The following is an 18,097-nucleotide window of genomic DNA, read 5'->3' as shown; positions in this document are numbered from 1 at the left end:
TGCCGCGGGAAGGCGGCGCCTGCCAAGCCCGCCCGCCCGGGCCGTGGGAGGAGGAACCGCGGGCCATCGGCTGTGCACCCCGCCTGCTCCCGCACCAGGATCCGAAACGCACTGCACCCCTGCCCCCGGGCTGCAGCTCGCCCAGCCCTGGCCCCGATGCCCTCTCCGCCATGGTCCCGCTCAGCAGCTTCTTGCACCTGCAGGGCAGGCGCTGCGGGCCCTTTGCGGCCCTGGGGCTGGGCCGGGCCCCGCCCCGCCGGCCCCGGTCGTGCGGGGCTGGCCGCAGGCCGCTGCGGGTGCTGGTGGACATGGACGGGGTGCTCGCCGACTTCGAAGGAGGATTCCTGAAGAAGTTCCGGGCCAGGTACCCAGACACCCCCTACATTACCCTGGAGGACCGCAGGGGCTTCTGGGTGTCGGAGCAGTACGGGCGCCTGAGAGCCGAGCTGAGTGTGAGTCTGCGGCTTCTTCCGCCGCCGCTGCGGCCCCGGGCTTCCCGCCGCCTGTCAGGCAGGGACGAGGTTCGCCGTTTGCCTGTACAGCGCCTGGCACCGTGTTTGGGGTCCGTCTGGTACCGGGGCGGGAGGGGATGCTGGGGCGCAGTTTTCTACGTGACTTTTTTCTCCAGGACCCAAGCAGTACCTCTGTGCCGGTCCGTCCTGTACCCGCGTTTCGGATCTGTTAAAGCAGTTGGTTGTAAGAATCCACCGGCGTTTGAGCCACGTTTTCCTGCCCGGTATCGCTTGCAGTGCTGGCTAGTTTAACACAGGGAAAAACACAGGGGCTGTTTTACTCCTCAGCAACAAGAGCAGGCACGTACAGCTTCAGCAAGGTTGAAAGCTGGCCAGAGTGATCCGTGTTTCAAAACGGAGCTATTTGAAACAGAAACATTGTGAGAGCTCCGAAACGTTAATTTTGGCTGCCTTGATCATTGGACACACAAAGCCATTATAGTGCCTGAAAAGGTAGCAGGGCAGAGTGTGTGTCTGGGTTGGGGATATGATAATTACTGGGCACGTCTCCACGTTCATTAATGCACCTTAGATACTGCACATTAAGTTTAGTACTTGTTTAATAAAGTACTAACTAAATGCACAGTAACTAGAGTTACTGTCCAGTAGCACCAGCACATGGTTATTTTGTGATGCTTACTGCACATTAGCCTAATAACACTGTACAGTAGACTATTACCATGGGTTTTAACCACCAGGCTACTGTGCAGTGTTATTAGGGTAATGCGCAGTAAGCATCTCGTGTAGACAAGCTCACTGTGTTTAAAACTGTGACTGTTTTGTGTGTCTGCGCTATCCCACAATAAGTGGAAGCTAAACCACAGTAGGTTGGCATCTGTTTCATGGTATAAGCTGTGCTGGGTTAAAAATTTCACTTACTGTGGAATAGGAGTGACCACATGAAAAGGTTAGAAAGGATTGGCTGAGAGAGCCGTAATGAGTGGTAAGTCCCCTCTTCTGAAAGCAGCATCATTTTGTCTGTATGCACCCTTTCTCCTTTAAAGCTAAAGCTAGAAACACTACTTGTATTGTTTATGTGGCCTCATATCTGCAGAAACTTGATTCCTGCCCAAACTGTTAATGGTCTTATTTTGAAGTTTACAGTCATAGTCCTAGAGAAAGCTTGACCTGGGCTGAGGTGTTTAAAACAAAGAAAAACACTCCTGTCTCTGATGGCATACATGATTGCCGAGCAGGGGACCAATGTAGGCCCTAGGTGGTCTTTGCTCAGTGAAACCCATGCTGAATGCAAAGGGCTGAAGGCACAAGGAGAGCGTTTGTTGTCTTTATAGCTGAAAAGCCACCCTGGAACTGGTGAGACAGTAGAAGAAAGCCACCTCTGTTAGGACAAGGTTGATCCTAAGAGTATGGCAAGGGTGATGTATACATTGCAAAATAATGCATGATTTCTCCTAGATCTCAGCACATCCGGAGAACCTAGGCTTTCAGGGTCTGGATGGTATTGGATTACTGTGCACCAATCACATTAACACGTCATCCCTGTGATACCTCCAAACTTTTGGGGTGAAAGTCCAACCTTGCCCACATCAATGGTAAACCTCCTTCTGACTTCACTAGAGCCAAGATTTCACCCCTGGTTTCAGATTGCATCTAGCTGATAGGGGAGAAGAGTCTCACTCTGTGCAATTTGGTGGAAACAGCTTTCCTTTGTCCATGAGAGAGTTTCAACCTCGTCTGTCCAGGAAGGGATGGACCCTCCAGCATCTTGAGACTTAAACCTCTCTTGGTCAAAGCGCTAGGTCCAGTATGTTGGATACAACCTGCCTGGGCATTGGTGATCTGGCAGGGCTTTTTCCTGAATCTGGGCTCATATTCAGTCCCCTCCAACCCAACCACAAGACGTCTTTTCACTTCACTGGGAGCAGAATTCGACGTTAAGCCTCCAGGACAGAAAAGTACTTAAGCACATGCAGAAAGTTAAGCACCTGCTTAAATGCTTTGTTGGCTCAGGGCCTCTCTCCTCAAATGCCTGCTGTAGAAATATGTTTTATTCCTTTTTTTTTATTTTAAATTTCCCACTGGTGCAATCCAGCATAATTTGAGCTGCAATGTATTGGATTGTACTTCAGCCATCTGGTACCGTGACTGCTCTTCTCACATACAAAGAATTCTTTGCAGCTCCTAAGAGTTTGCACTGCAGCACATTTTATTTTCTTAACCTGCGTTAAGATGTAGGAGAAGGCTTTTTTTTTTTCAAACCACTAATGCTGCACGTGTGTATTCCTGCCCCTGCAGCTAAAAGGAGTGATGAGATTTGCTTTGTAGTGCTTGCTGCCTTTGAACTGGGTGTGTGCGGTCCTTTCTCATTGTAGGTGTTTATCTGTAAGACGCTGGACTTGGCTTTGGCATTCTTCTGTACAGAGTGATGAATGCACAGGGCAGTAGGGGGAACAGGGCTGGGTGCGGAGCAGGCTGTCCTGGACAGCTACACCCCTCCTCACCCACGTGTAAGGAGGCAGGAGCGGCCCACATGAGCATCAGGCAAAGCCTTGGCCCTGGAGCCCCCAGTATAGCTGCTTCCAGGTGTGCTGCAGGTTGCTGCTTGCTGAGAGCAAGGGAGAGCTGGGAGGCAGAACATGCGTCTTAAGTGTCTGACTCTGCCTTCTGGATGGCTCCAGGGACACTGGATTGTTGTTTGGGGTTTGTGGCAGAGCCACGACTGAGCCCTGAAGCAGAATTCAACCTTCTCTTGCTCCTTCCCTGTTTAACCCATTATGGAAAAGTCCAGTATCTTGCCTTTGTTCCCTTTCACCATAGGGTCTAGGTCAAAGCAAAACAGCTCAGTAACAATCTGGATACACTCATCCATGAGGATGAAGGCAGGGGTATGGCGCAAGTAAACTGCAGTATTCTTCACACCCCATAAGGGGCCAAAGGGAGCAGAGGGAGAGCAGTGGGTCAGGCAGCTCCTATATAAGCCTTGACTATGAGAGCTTAAAGCTACTGTTGTCCTCCAGCCAAGGGGAGAAGGAAAGGTGCTCGAGATCAGCACAGATCCCTCATGGCATAGCTGCCTTCCCAGTCTGCCAAGGCTGCTACTACATCATTTGAAAGGGTTGTGACATGACATGGCGACACAATCGTTCCCTCTGTCTGCAGCTCAGCTTGTTGCCGTCGCAACCATCTCAGCCCCTCTTGGTAACTAAGCTTGGATCGCTGTGCACGGGCCATCCTGAGAGCTCGGTGCTGGGCTTGGCTTGTGTGTTCCCAGCCAGGTGCCTGAATCCTGTTCAGCATAGAGCCAAATGGCTCTGGAACAGGTGTGATTCTGGGGCTTGGAGCAGAATGTTGCAAACGTCCTCTGAGTTTACCAACTCCAGTGAGTGGGGACGAGGAGACCCCCAGGGAAAGTAAGTCCCCACAAAGGGCAAGCCAGAAGTGTTACAATAGAGGCTTCCCCCTTTTATATGAGCATAGAGGCACCAAAGGCTGCTTTCCTGCACAGGTAGGGGCTGCAAGCAATTCAAGGCAGTGCAAGGAATTGCAGGTGCACTAGACACACAAGTTGCCCATTACAGGCAGCACATGAACTCGGGTGTCTCTTGTCCCAGTTTCTTGGTTCTGTGTGATCTCTGTGTGTTGCCTTCCTTAGTCCTCTCTTCATACCAAGCAGTTTTCCCCAGTGGTGTTAGCCCTGCTGATCAAGATGTCTGATATTTCACATCCCTTCTCTGTGAGACACTGCCCCATCGTGCGCCGGTCGCCTGCTAGACCTTGCTCAGGGCTCCCTGTGGTTGGAAAGTTGATGCTCCTCTCGCAACCTCGTCCTACAGGGGGAGCTTTGGATACTACTGGCCATTCCCTCATAGGGATTGGACACATCACACGTTTATACCAGTGTAATCAGTCTTTACAACAGCATAAACAAGGAGAGGACAGGTGAGGGACAACCCCTACGCTGCTTCAACATACTTGAATCTGGTGTGGCATCATCCTGGGAAAAATCAGGGGTAAAACTATACCTACCAGTATAAGTTCCTTTGCTGCATGTGTCTGCAGCTCTCCCAGAATAGTTTTTTTTCAGGCAAATAAACTGTTGCTTACTCCACCAAACAGCCAGTCACTGTAATAGCATTTACTGTGAGCTGCTACCCTAGTATAACTGGCTGGCTGTCCACTCTGGACACTGATATAATTGACACTGGTGTACAAAACCAATATACATTATGTGGGTGTTAATGCATCTTGTGTCTTAGAGACCAAGAGAGACTCAGGTTATGAAGCTCAGCTGCTGCTGCTGACTTTGACTGGATGGGGAGAAACTAAGCCCTGGCCTAGCCCCTCTATTCTTTATCTTGTGATAGCCCTTAGAAACCTCAACTTGGACTAGGGCTTCCCTGAGCTTGGCGCTGTAGACACTAGACAAAAATCAAGTCATGCGAGAGACAACAAAGGGGAGCCCAAGAAAACAATGAAGCAATACATGTCATGCTTGTCACTGCTTGCCATGGAAGGCACTGATTTCGGCCTACCCTACCCAGCCTCTGCAATACTTAAACCAAATGAAGGGGGTTTTGTGAGGCAAAAGAAAGGAGGGACAAAATGGCAGGAGGCACCATTCAGTAACCAGCTTATGTTCCCTTTTGCAGGAGAAAGCAATAAGCATATGGGAATCAAAGAATTTCTTCATCGAGCTGGATCCACTCCCAGGCGCTGTGGAAGCTGTGAAGCAGATGGCCAATATGGAGAAGTAGGTACACAGCTGTATGGTGGGGAGGGGGTGCTGGTTGCAGCAGTGTGGGCAGCCCCTGGAGTCCTGGCTGATTGATCCTGAGGGCTTGTCTGCACTGCCTCCATGCTGGGCTGGTCCCTGGGAGCAAGGCAATGGCATGCCAGTCAGCCTGCCTCATTTCTGGGAGTTGGTAGTAATGCATGGTGCCCGCTTCATGGTGGCATTCTTGGACAGGGCTCAGGGGCACAGTAGACACAACCCGAGATGAACGTACTAGGATCTCCATGCAGATTGTGCTCCAATCCAGTTAATCCTGGTTGACAACTCCTTTTGTTCCTGCAGTTGTGGGGTTTTGTTCGTAGGCCAAGGCTGTGCTGCTTTGAGCTTTTGGGAGAGTACCTTTCAGGAGCCAAATATACACACACAACTCGGGGCAGAGTATTGAGTGTACACACACACAACTCGGGGCAGAGTATTGAGTGCACACACACACAACTCGGGGCAGAGTATTGAGCACACACTAGGCTGCTGGACAGCTTGGCAGCCGTGGTGCTATGGATCAATACAGCCAGGGTCACACAGTCAATTTTGCCACCCAACCATGTTCTCCCTCTGTGTTTTTTGGCAGCACTGATGTGTTCATCTGTACAAGTCCAATCAAGATGTACCGTTATTGCCCTTATGAGAAGGTAACCAGTGAGTTCTGGGATAAGGTGGGGAGGGTAAATTCAGAGGAGGGGGTGGGTGGGGCAGGAAGGTGGTGACTGGCATGCAAAATCTCCTGCTATGTAACAACCGGCAGGGAACCTGCAGCTGGAACAGGGGTTGTAGGAAGGAGAATTTTGGAGGGTGACATTAGTACGCTTTTGGGAAGCTCTGTGTGCTCAGGGCAGTGTGCAGTAGCACTGAGCACCTTGCACCATGTATCCAGGATGCCCTGGGGAGCATGCCCAACCCACTCACTCCTGCTCCACAAGCACCAAATCCTGCATGAAGCAGTGGAGCTGCCTTAGTGAGGCACTGCATATGCAACGATATGCCCTTCAGAGAGAGCACAGAAGGGTGCTGGGCCTGTGCTCTGGGCTTTTGCAACAAAAGTCCAGGTGTCCTTGCATTTGGATGCGCATGCGTGTGTAAAATACCAGCCCTCACTGAAGGATAAAACAGGTTTTAGATTGCTGCAAGCAGGAGTGAGATAAAATCTAAGGAAAACATGCAAGGTTTATACAAAAGGCCACATGAGCAGGGTTAAATACATATGGCTCCAAGGAGGGTGCTGTATTGTGGCTGCCCTCCACTGCTGATCCTTGTTGCCAGTGGACAAGGGCTGTGCAGGCTGCAGTGGGAAGCTCCTGGGCCACCCTGGGCTGCTGCTCTGACCACTCTGCCTTTCATTTCCAGTATGCATGGGTGGAGAAACATTTTGGCCAAGAATTTCTGGAGCAGATTGTTCTTACCCGTGATAAAACCGTGGTCTCTGCTGACCTCCTCATAGACGACAGACCGGATATAACAGGTAAGGGAGATTCCATCCGATAATGATCACTGTGGGCTGTGTCTAGGGCAGGCTGGGGTGAGAGTCAGGGGGTTTTCCTTATTTCTCCTGGTTGAGACTGAATGTGTCAGGGACCTCAGGGCAGTGTGCTGCCAGCTTGATAATGGTGTTATTTGGGGCTGATATTATTAAGCAAAAACTACTGAAACCTCCTGGCATCAAATGCCAGTTAGAACTGGAGACTGGGACTGGAATTTCCCAGCATCTGGGAGGAGGTTGGTTTAACCCGAGGTTAAGAGGGTCTGGTGGGGACACTCACATCCAGAGCTGGTCCCCTCCCAAGCCAGGGTGAGTAGGATCAGCCTAGTAGATGGAGCACTGAGCTGGGATCCAGGAGGCCGGGGTGCAGTGCTTGGCCACTTCGTACGAGTTCTTTTATCATGCTCATCTGCACAGTATCTGAGCACCTTGCTATAGAGGCAGTGGGACTAATGCTGCTTGTGACCTTGCTCACTCAGCCCCTGCTCCCATGTGTGGGCTCAGACAAGTCATTTAATCTCCCCATAACCTCCATTTTGCCCTAGCTGTGAATGAATGTAGTCCTTCCCTCCACATGCAGGTGGAGCGGGGTTAGGGATAAACACGTCTGGTAACTGAGAATCATGCATGTCTGTGTGGCAGGCCGCAACAGTAATCAAAGAGGCGGTGTGTGTTCAGCCATTGCTAATGAAATCCTAGACCCGTGAAAGTCCAGTGCCAGCATAAAGACCCTGTGCAAGGCACAGAACCCCCTAGCTAGGTCACGGTGGAGCCTGGAGACCCTTGTCTGAGTTGCTCTGCTCTTCGCATCTTTCAGGTGCTGAGCCGAACCCCAGCTGGGAGCATATCCTCTTCACAGCTTGTCACAACAAGCACCTGCAGTTGAAACCCCCCAGCAGGAGGCTTCACTCGTGGACCGACAACTGGCGGGCAGTCCTGGACAGCAAACGGGCAGCGCGCAGCCAGTTCATTTAAAGCAAGAGCGGTTTGTGGTTGTCCGTCATCAGGCTGCCCTTGGTTCCTCCCTGGGCAGTCTGTGGCATCCAGCTGGAAGCTGAAAATCACAGGGAGACACCACCCCCTGCAGAAGCAGTCCGTGAGAAGAGGGGATGGTTGCTGCCACCTGGGTCCCTGTGAACAGGACTGAACAACAATTGTATCTGATAAGCTAAAAGCCACTGAGCCATGTGCAGCTGTTGTGGAAGGGGAAGGCCCTTGGAGGGACACTGAGCCCCTGCTTTTTGGTTATTGGGTGTGCTCCTCACACCTGCTTCTGTGATATCTGTGGTGTCTGCTGTGAGGTCCGCTGTGTGGCTGACTGAGGCACCTGCTGCTCAGCCTGTGCCACGGACTTGCTTAACTGTGCCAATGAGCTGAAATCCCCTCTGCCTACCGTGCTGCTGGGGCCTGGACCGGCAGCCAGCTCTGTCTTAGCACTTATCCCAGGCCCATCCTCCAGAATGCAGGGGAAGAGTTTTTCCCTCTCTCACCTCCCCACGAGACTGGCTTTTCACTCCTTGGCTTGCCTGCTGTCACCCCTCCAAGGAGATCATCTCCAGGCAGTATATGGAGTGGATGGTCTCTCTTTTAGAGTTGTGAATGGGCTAACTGGGACGGCCTCCCAGGACCCTTGTTATTAAAGAAAATCCTCAGGGTTTGGGCAGTGACTCCCTGCCAGCCAAGACTCTGCCTAGCCCACCAATAGATGCCAAGGGAATGCCCTCCTCAGAGGTTTACTGTGCAGCCTTGCCAGCTCTCTGCCCTCCTAGAGAGGTAGGAACATCTGAAAACATGCAGCACAGAAGACTAAAAATGGCAAACATCTGGGAAGGATCAGCCTTCAAAGCTGGCAGGCTGTAGGTAGATCCCATGTTCTGGCTCAGCTGTGATCTGTGTGGCATCTGACAAGCTACATCCATGTCAAGGCCAGGGACCCATATGATCAGACTGCAGGGAGACTGGCCTAGCAGTGCCAGGATGACGGCTCTGGAGGAAAGGTATAAACAGTGACAGCTTCAGGATCTGGGGGACGGGGTGACCCTGAAACTTCAAAACATCTTACTGCACTGCATGGAAGTAGCCTGACCTCAGCATGACCTGTTTTCCATCCTTATTGCACATGACAGTCATGCCCAGCCTTCAATTGCCCTGCAGTCTGGGTTGGTGAAAAACCAAGCTCCTATGACAGGCGGTGATATGACTCCAGGCACTGGGGACCTGCTGCAACCACTGCTGCTCCAGAGGCCTAAAACTGGTTTGGACATGACCCTAGAAGCACCCTTGTAACAAAGGGGTCTGCAGACAACCTGTACATTCGCCAATGGCCACCTTGGGGCTGAGGAAAGTAATCAGAGCTCCATCCCTGGTCAGGATTATGCACATCCTCATTCACACTAGGGGAGAAGCTAATCGGTCCCAAGATTGATTTCCCCAGGAGACAGAGGTTCCCCAAGCCCTTCACTAGCTTGAAGTCACCTATGGGCTACTGCTTCCCTTTCCTCCTGTGAATTTTCAGGCTCTTCTTCCCACTCAGCGCCTGACAAGACACTGGCAGTTCTTGTGGTGTGCTCCATTACTGGGAAACACCAAGACAGCTGTTAACTCCAGATGGCAGCCCCCTGAGACGGCCCAGCCCGTTTTATAATGACTGGCATATCTCTTGCAGATGTTCTGCACAGAAGGGTTCATCATAGCCCACAGGCCAGTAAGTGTCTCTGTCAACCTATTAAGCCTTCAATTACCAAAGCATGGTGTGTCTGTACATTGAACTGCATGGTCTAAAGCATCTCCCCTGTTTTTGCCCCATACCCAAAGAGATCTCATGGGAAAACTCGGGCTTCAACCTCTTGCTATCTGAAAGGTTGATCATGAATTAAGAAGAGGGTCAGAGACATGGGGCACTTGCCTGCCAGTGGCACAAGCTGCACGGTGGCTGAAGGTTCATGCTTTCCAGCCTGGGTCAAGGATGCAATTAATGCACTGACTCTCACATGCTTTAACATTGGCACCATTGAGCCTGGGTATTTTGGCAGCTGCCAGGAGGAAAGGGAGTTGGATGAGGGAAGAAGGCATAACAAATCCTCCGTCAATGGCACTGGGAAAGAGCAATGTCTTCCTTGTTTGATCAAGTCTGGATGCAAAGTTTGGCTTGTAGGGATGGACAAGATAATTGAAGAGACAGGTGGGCCAGGTAGGCATGGATGAGTGAGAGTAGTGGAGTCTTGACAGCCTGAGCCCAGGGAAGTGACCAAGCCTTTCAAAAAATGTTTTGTAGGAAAGAATAATTAAAGGCATGGAGGGAGATGGAAAATGGGATCAAGCACAACATCTACAATAAAGGCAGATTGTGCCACGTTAACCTGATAGTTAGCTCTGATATCGGCATTTGTGGACACAAGTAGATGTAATCTGTCTGGACCTCAGGAAAGCATTTGCTACAGTGCCTCTTGGGAGATGGGGAATTAAGTTGGTAAAGATAGAGTTTAGTAGATTTGTAAAGAGGGCAGAGAACTGGTCAAGGGGAGACCTCAGTGGGCAGCGAAGAAAGGGGAAGTGTTAGGCTGGAGGAAGGTTATTAGTGGAGATCATCAAGGATTGGTCTTAGGACCAACATCGTTTAATACTGTCATTAATGACCTTGGCAGAGAAAAGTAGATGTGTGCAAATGGAATTTGCTGATGGTAGAAAGATTGTTCTATCCTAGGGAGATGACCTTGAAGACAGTAGTAATAGAAGTGGAATGAAATTCAGTTGCACAAAATGCAAGGTCTAGAGTCCAGACTCCCATGACTTTGTGATGTATTGCAGCATACCCCAAATGCTCTCGCAGCCCTCTGGCACCAGTCCTGATAGCTGAGGCAGGGTGGAGTCCCAGACCTTCCCAAAATGCCCTTGTACAAAACGGTGGATGCTAAGAGACCAGCGTAGTTGGCCCCAAGGTTGGATGGGCTGGTACCAGGTTAGCGGCAGCTGTCAGGCGCAGGTCAGAGGCTGGTTCCACTGGACAGGGTGTCTGTCTGCACCATAGGTGGGCATACTAAACTTCAGCTAGCTTTTATTTTGAATCCAGGAGCAGACTGGAAAGAGCATTTAAATTCACACATTATGGAGGAGACCTGGTGCTGTCAACAGCGTAATTCATGGTCCGGCAGCTTGTAATTATGTTAGTTAAATGAAGAGGATCCCATGTCAAGAGCAGTGAATTAGGCTGAATTACAGCTCCTGTTCAGAATTCCTAATGGCCAGTCAGGGTCAATTAATCCCCCCATCATCAAAGACTCAGGTGCAAGTTGCCAGGGCCCAGCTCGTCTGAAGGTTGGGCCTCGGGGCTGAAGTGGGTTGTCACAATCAGAGTCACTCTTGGGCTACAGCATCTTTCAAAGAAGCAGGGCCTGCAAAACTCAGACCTCATTCCTACTACCCTTCACCCAAAGCAGTCCCTGATATTTTCCTTCCACAATAAAAACAGCCATAGGAAGGCTCTGAATGCACTGTGTTCCTCTTCCTCAGACCCAGGCAAATACAAGGAACCCACTTCCAACGAAGCCAGCGAATAAACCCCGTCTCCAGAGAGCTGCAGAAGACCGGACTTGTGCTGGTGCAGTCTTGCATTCCCCCGAGGGCACCAGACAGCAGAGCAACCTCATGTCACCACAAGAAGGTCAGGTGGGTTTACTGCCTGGCGGACAGCAGGACCTAGATGAATGCAGGACAACTCAGCGTGAAACGTGCAGAAACCCTCCTCATGGATAACTTGCAACCCGCTGCCAGGCAGTAGCACTACAGGCCAGACCAGCTGGAGATTGAGAAGACCTGTTCGAACATCCATGGCCAGGCCCCGCAAGGAAGTTACAGCCCCTACCTCAGCAGGGAAGATCTCAGATATCCCACAGCTGGAGCCCTGTGTCTCAACCCCAGGTCTGTTTGATCACTGCCCTATGGCTCCCTGCTGGAGACGAGCACCAAGCAGAGAGTTGCAGAGCAGATTCTGTTTGGGAGAGGAGCTTGAATGATTTCCTTTGATGTCGTTTTGCTCTGCAGCGGTTGTTCTGTTCTGCAGTCTGAGCACAGATTTCTATTCCCAAGGCACATGGGCACTGCCTCCCAAAAGGGACCACAGTCTCTGGCTTTTAGCATACTGCACTTGGTCTTCTTGCCCCTATAAGAATCATGGCCCCCCTTGGGCAATGAGCAGAAGCTGTGGGTTCCCCGGTACTGCCAGCGTAAGGACAGCTGTGAACAGAGCCAGGTGCTTGCAAACCCTTGTTCTTTGGCTGCGGTCCCACTGTTGAGTTTCTGTCTCTCCTTAACACAGGAGACCACTTCAGAGGACAACAGCTGTGAACAGCCAGTCAAAGCCTACAGCCACTCTGCAAGCCAACAAGCGGTTTCAGTGATAACCATGCAGCTGGTGAGACCTCCAGAAGCGGGAGGTTGCACTGAACAAAATGGTACTTCGTAACCTGTGCCTTCCCTCAGTGAATAACTGGGAAAGCTCCCCCCGGGTCACGTCCGAGGACACACGGATGGTCCCTGGGAGCCATGAGAGCTCTCATAGTGGGGTCCACGATTACCTGAGAGGCATGTGCTCCAGATGGGAAGGGCTTTTTAATTGTAAGCTACCGTGCTTGTGGGGAGATGACTGACACAGAAGCCATGTGGGATGCACTAAGATGCAGCCAAGTGTCACTTTGCCTTCAAGGCCTGTAACTGTGGAGCTAAAAGATGTTGCCTCAGAATTGCCGAACAAGGTGCACAGTGCTGGATCAGGCCGAGCAGCCAATCTGAAGAGCCAGCCTGTAAACAAGGCGGGTGGCACCCATGGACTGCAGCCTCGGACTCCATTCCTGCTGGCTTGGCATGACATTTTGTCAGGGCACTGTTTAAACGTTGCTGTGTCCTCCCTCGCATTCTCTGCCAAGCCTCTCGGGGGGGGGAGGACAGAGCTAATGAGAAGTTCCAGCTATCGCAGCTGCTTCCTCCATACCTTCTGTCCTCCCCCGGAGACTGGGCTGGACATTGTGAGGGACTTGGCTCTCTCACTGGCTGGCATTTTTTTTCCCCTCCTTGTAAGGGCATGCCGTCAGTCGTCAAATCAGCGAAGCTCATTCAAGCAGCTTCTCTTTCATGGTGTCTGCCCTCGAAAATTGAGCAAGGTTTCCATGCTGTCTTACTTAACACGCACAAGTAACTGCCTATAAGCTGAACTGTTTGGGTCAGATTCGCAGCTGGTGTGAGCCATCCTTTTTCCAGTGACTTCAGGGAATCTCAGCCAGTTTAGGTTTGCTCAGGATCTGTCCCTTCAAATCCCCAAATTGCTTTGCTGCTCCACTGAGATGCATAGAAGCTTCTTTTTCCTTATTTTTAAATTTCATCTTCCTCCCCTCTCCTCCCCCCCGCCTTTAAAAAGCCGCAGATCCACACAGTAGCATTGCAATAAGGCTCTTTTCTGCTTTTCATCTGGATTACGTGAAATGGGGTTTGGGTTGTGCAATTTAATATCCATGGCTCTGTACTCAGTGTCACGAAGGAGAGATTTTTACCCCTGTGGCTCAGGGTTAGCTGGGAGATGAGTATTGTAGCACCCCCTACACACCACACTCCCTATGAAGAGACACAGAGCCGGGAGGCCTCTGTGATTTTCTGTTCAGCCTCTTGCAAATATTGCTCTCAGTAAATAAAGCAGTAAAATCCCTGTAGATCATCACCAGGTAGAAAACCAATAGGCAGGCAGGAAGAGATGGATCATATACCAGGGAGGTCTTATTGGTGCTGTCTCCTGATGATATTGTGGAGCTGGGAGCTAGGACTGTCTGGGGTTTCGTGTCATGCCCATCGCCAGGAGAGCTGTCCGAGTACCTCCGCCACAGACTTGCCGTGTGCCATCAAGCAAGTCATTCCTCCCTTCTGTGCCGCAGACTCCTCCATGCAATTGGGACAATACCACTTACCTCACAGCCGTTGTGAGGGTTAGACACACAGTGTCAAGCACCTTGAGCCGCAGGTGGGCTGTATTCTGCAATTTCCTCCTATCAGAGCGGCACCTCTGTAGTAGACAGGAATCAGGCTGGGACAGGAAGAAAAGCAGAAGCAAGGGGAGCGCTCCCTCCGGGCTTCCTGCTCGGTGTTCCCCGTGTTGGGAAGAGTTGGGTCTCACTCCATGTGGAGGGCCTCCCCGGCATCGAAGCCACGAGCATCCTGGGCACTTAACAGCCTCCCCACTGACTGTCTCAGCAGTGACAACCTTTTCCCTGGCAGCTGGTAGCCAGGATTACAGTGGTAACTCAAAGGAAGCACACAGCACCACGGCTGAAATATATTTGCCCCTGGGCTCGCCATGCAGCACTAAATTCACTTTAATGAGAGAATGACGTTTTATTTTTTCTACTCCTAATAGAATATGACAAGTTCTGGCCCAGCTCTGTAGTTTAAGCTGGAGAAGCTTGTCCCTGGCTAGTACAGGGGCTCAGTTATAACCAACCAGCCTGAGCCCAAGGGCTTGATTCTCCTCTCACTTGTGTCAGGAGTGTCCCCTGACCTTAGAGGAGCTGCCCCAGGACAAAGCAGCGGATGGCAGGACCGAGCCCCAGGACCCTGCTTTTCCTGATGTACATCGCTGTAGCCGGTGGAGTGAGGCTGTATTAGGTAAACACCGCTAGCCTAGCAGCTTGACCCTATGGCAGGGCCTGCGTGCCAGAGAGCTGTGCCGGTGCCTTGTCCTAGGGATGCTGTATGCTCCACAGGGCTCACGAGGTTAACCAAAGAGCTTTGGGTTTGTTTCTTGAGCTGGGGCATGTGAGCAATTACATTGTTGAAGATGGATTGGAGAATGGATGTCTGGAAAGAGCTTGTCTTTGTTTGTGAATGGATGCATGTCTTTGTCGATGTGCTGCAGAATAGCGCACACAATAAACATTTATACGTCACTGACTCAGGCGTGTCTATCAACCCAGTGGATTTACGGGACCGCTTGAGATGCAAAGGTCCCAATAAGGCCTTATCTGCACTACAGTATTGAGCGCGTCCCCAGCCAGTGGTAGCAGACCCCTCCAGGCAGCCAGCAGAGTCCCTCCACCCCTGACACATGGCCAGCAGCTGGCAGAAGGCATGGGAGACACCCCCAGGGCTGGGGCTCTTTGGGTCCTACAGGGATACAAATGATAAAATAACAAGAACTGGAAATCTGCTTGGCAGCTGCCTGGGATGAGGGGACTTAGCCAGGACAATTGCCCTGTTGTCACCAGAAGGGCACTGCTATGCCTGGGGAATACCTTGCTCCCCTACTTGCTCCTATGTGATCCTGCTGCTGCCTTGATGCGGTGAGGACTAGAGGGATTTCTTGATCTCCTTTCCTGGATCCCTCCTCTGAGAGCTGATCCTCCCAAGTCCTGCTATTTGAACCATGACTTACTCCTGTGTCAAGTGGGTGCAAAGGGCTAGTGGCAGTTTCTACCTACTGAGCACTGGTGGAAGTCACCATACCAGGGAAGTGAAGTCTGGCATCCAAAAAATGTCACACATCTTTCCCCAGGAGGTGGCACTGTGACACCAAGCTGAATATTGGGTAGACTGCAAGTAGTGTTGTTATCCAGACTCCATTGAATTGCCCGTGCTAACCAGGCAGGGACTTCAGGGGCATTCACAGCAGCACCTTTACTCAAGATTTCCCAGGTTTTAATGCAGCCTGTTTCTTAGAGCAAGCATCTGGCTTGTACACTGCAACTACAATGTTTTCACCAGGTCAGGATCGGGGGATCCACTCAGCTCCTCCCTATGGCTCAGAAATGCAGATTCCACCTGTTTTACCACTGAAGGCAGGTGACAGGATTCTGGTCCTCCCCATAGCCAGAGTCTGTGGGATGGGAAGCAGCACTGCTATGAAACAGCTGAAGGCAAGGCATGCCAAAGGATGCTTCCCCTGCTGAAAGTGGAAGAAGATACAGTTGTCCACGGTGCTGTGAGACTGGGGCATCCGTATAACCCACGCCCCAAAACTCTCTGGAGACATTAAACAGGATCTTCATGTCACCAACACCACATGTGCCCTTTCCACAAGCTGATTTATCTGTCCATCCAGCAGCTTGGAAGGCCCACCAGGAGCATAGCATGCCATGCTATCATATGTAAAACATGCTTGCTACATGCTTACTCATTAATAGCTTTTTGGCCTTGCCTTTGGATGAAACAGCTCTTTGTCTCTTTCCGTGCAAGGCAGGAAATGCCAGGGTGTGCAAAGGAGACAGGGGAGACAGAAATGAGACACAGCTGGAGGAGGAGGGAATGTGAGTGAAGACAATATAATCACGCAGAGCAATGAGCAGCTGCGATGTAACAGCTGCCCTCCACGCAGCGCATCCTCTGCTTGGTGACAGATTCCTGGATCCAGAGCAACGTGCCCACGGCTGCCAGGAACAAGGCCCCGTGGCGCTGAGTTCTCACGAAGAGAAGCGAAAAGGGCACGGTGAGTCACTGCAAAATAAGCAAGGATGAAAGCCAGCCTGTGAAGTTCTGACCATCCTTGGCCATATATCCCAGGGGCACCGGCTGACTCAGACGTAACCTCTTCCCTGCGCCCTGAGGAGGAGGATTAGCATGGTTCACCCTTTACCGAGGAATATCGTTCTGGCTGAATCCTCAACTGTCCATGAAGTGCAAGGTCGCCATGAATTGTTCTCTGTAACATCTCCTCGGTCAGATCTCTGCAACGAGAGGCTGTGCTCTCACCTCATTGCCCTGGGTCAAATGTGACCATGGAGAGGGCCTGACCCTCACATGGGGCCATCCAGAAGGTCTCTGCCATTCATGTAAACTGGTGTGCAAGCCATTGGAAGGGCAGCTTCATCACCTGGTGCCGCTCAAATGTCCACGAGGGGGAGCTGCGTGACCACGAGTAACAGCATGGAGGCTGCTTTGGTCCCACAAGATGCCTGTGATAGTCTCCAAGGGATGGGGAAGCACTTTCTGCCAACACTCCCCATGTCCTCAGAGGGGAGCTCCCAGCACACGGCTCATGAGATCTCTCAGGGAACAGGGGCTGGGCAAGGGCACCCCCTTTTCTACATCCAACTTTGGATGGGGAAAGGGTCTAGGCACTCACAACCCCCACCCCCGGAGAGTCTCAGCAACCACCAAACTATGGGTAGAGACCCCAATACTCTAGCCACAGTGATAAGGCATTTCCAAGGTTCCCACAACAGACGCTGCTGGTCCCAGCATCCCTCCCATCTAGCAAGATCGTAAGTGCAATAGTTGTAACTGGCAGTGCTTTGATCCTTTGTTGCCCCTTCCCCAGGGATCTTGGAGCGCTTTGCATACCTGAACAAGCCTAATCTGAAAGCAGGACGAGCCAGAAGTTACAGCAACACGATGCTATGTTTCCTATGGATCCCAGTACCAGCCTGACAAGCGCTGCTGGGACAACAGCCTGGCTTGAGAATGCCTCCCAAGCCCTGTGCACTCAGGAAGCAGGTAACTATTGCTACCTCCATGACACCTCTGCTAGTCTTCCCCAGGAGGGGCTGAGAAGGACCCCAGCTTTAGCTCTATTGCCCTAGCTCCACGATTCTCCATCAGGGTGCTGCAGCAATCCTAGGTGCTGAGATCCTTTCATGGGTGCTGTGGTACAGTGGGGTGTGCAAACACCTACACATGATTCACAAGATAACCCAGAGATACTAAATAGGAATTGATGGTGTCAAAAATGTTCTGACCTGGGGTCTTTCTGAGAAGAATTGCTCTGTTATTTCTCCATAGTCAAAGAAGGGAATGCTAAGAGCCGGCATTTTCTAAGGGGTGCCTTGAGCCTAAAATGGTTGGGACCACTCCTCTAGATACTTTACTCCAGTGGGACCCCACCACCTCTGTCCATGGGCTGTTTATGACAGTCAGTCCATGCGGTCTGCACTCTGAGGGCAAAAGCTTCGGTATTATAGTCACCGAGTGGCCAGATGCCTCTGTTATCAATACTAATACACACAGGATGGTGCCCACATTGCTTGCCAGGGGAGGTGTAAACACGAAGGCTCAGTCAGCTGTAACTGTTGATACCAACCACTGGTTGCTGACCCACTCGGAGATCCCCAGAAACAGCCCAAAACAAAAACACCGAGCCAGCCACTCTGCCAAGAATTAATGAGCCGTGCACTCAGCTCAAAGGCCGCCGGGCTCATGCTTTGGCATTGCACCAAGGAGGGCAGGCTTGAAAGGTGGTGAAGTCCACTGAGGACACCAGGACAATGAGTTCAGCAGAGTGAGAAGCTGGTAAACACCAGCTCCAGGTGGGATGGAGATAAATTTGGGCCTGAGAGGAGAGGAGGTGGGAGGCTGGTGCCAAAGGCAAACAGAAGCCAAAGCTGGTTT

At 51.4% G+C, this 18,097-nt stretch overlaps 1 protein-coding gene across 4 annotated transcripts; it reads left to right on the top strand.

Moving 5' to 3' along the window:
• The first annotated feature begins 125 nt into the window (after positions 1-125).
• On the top strand, positions 126-17,458 carry NT5M (5',3'-nucleotidase, mitochondrial). Of its 4 annotated transcripts, none has more exons than XR_002102333.1 (6): positions 126-452; positions 5,123-5,223; positions 5,834-5,894; positions 6,607-6,721; positions 7,557-9,443; positions 15,950-17,458. XR_002102333.1 is itself a non-coding variant. In XM_019541959.1 (5 exons), exons 1-5 carry the CDS (start codon positions 171-173, stop codon positions 7,712-7,714), a joined length of 717 nt encoding a protein of 238 aa, XP_019397504.1. In that variant the 5' UTR covers positions 126-170; the 3' UTR covers positions 7,715-14,668. The 4 variants fall into 4 exon arrangements, 1 of the variants encoding a protein (XP_019397504.1); XR_002102331.1 differs by lacking the exon at positions 15,950-17,458 and having other exon boundaries at positions 7,557-8,736; positions 8,831-14,668; XR_002102332.1 differs by lacking the exon at positions 15,950-17,458 and adding an exon at positions 11,249-14,668.
• The last annotated feature ends 639 nt before the right edge of the window (positions 17,459-18,097 follow it).

The sequence above is a fragment of the Crocodylus porosus genome, unplaced genomic scaffold, assembly GCF_001723895.1.
Source record: "Crocodylus porosus isolate Cpor-Errol unplaced genomic scaffold, CroPor_comp1, whole genome shotgun sequence".
Taxonomy (NCBI): domain Eukaryota; kingdom Metazoa; phylum Chordata; order Crocodylia; family Crocodylidae; genus Crocodylus; species Crocodylus porosus.
The sequence above is the reverse complement of the archived record's forward strand: the minus strand, read 5'-3'. Positions and strand labels throughout refer to the sequence as shown.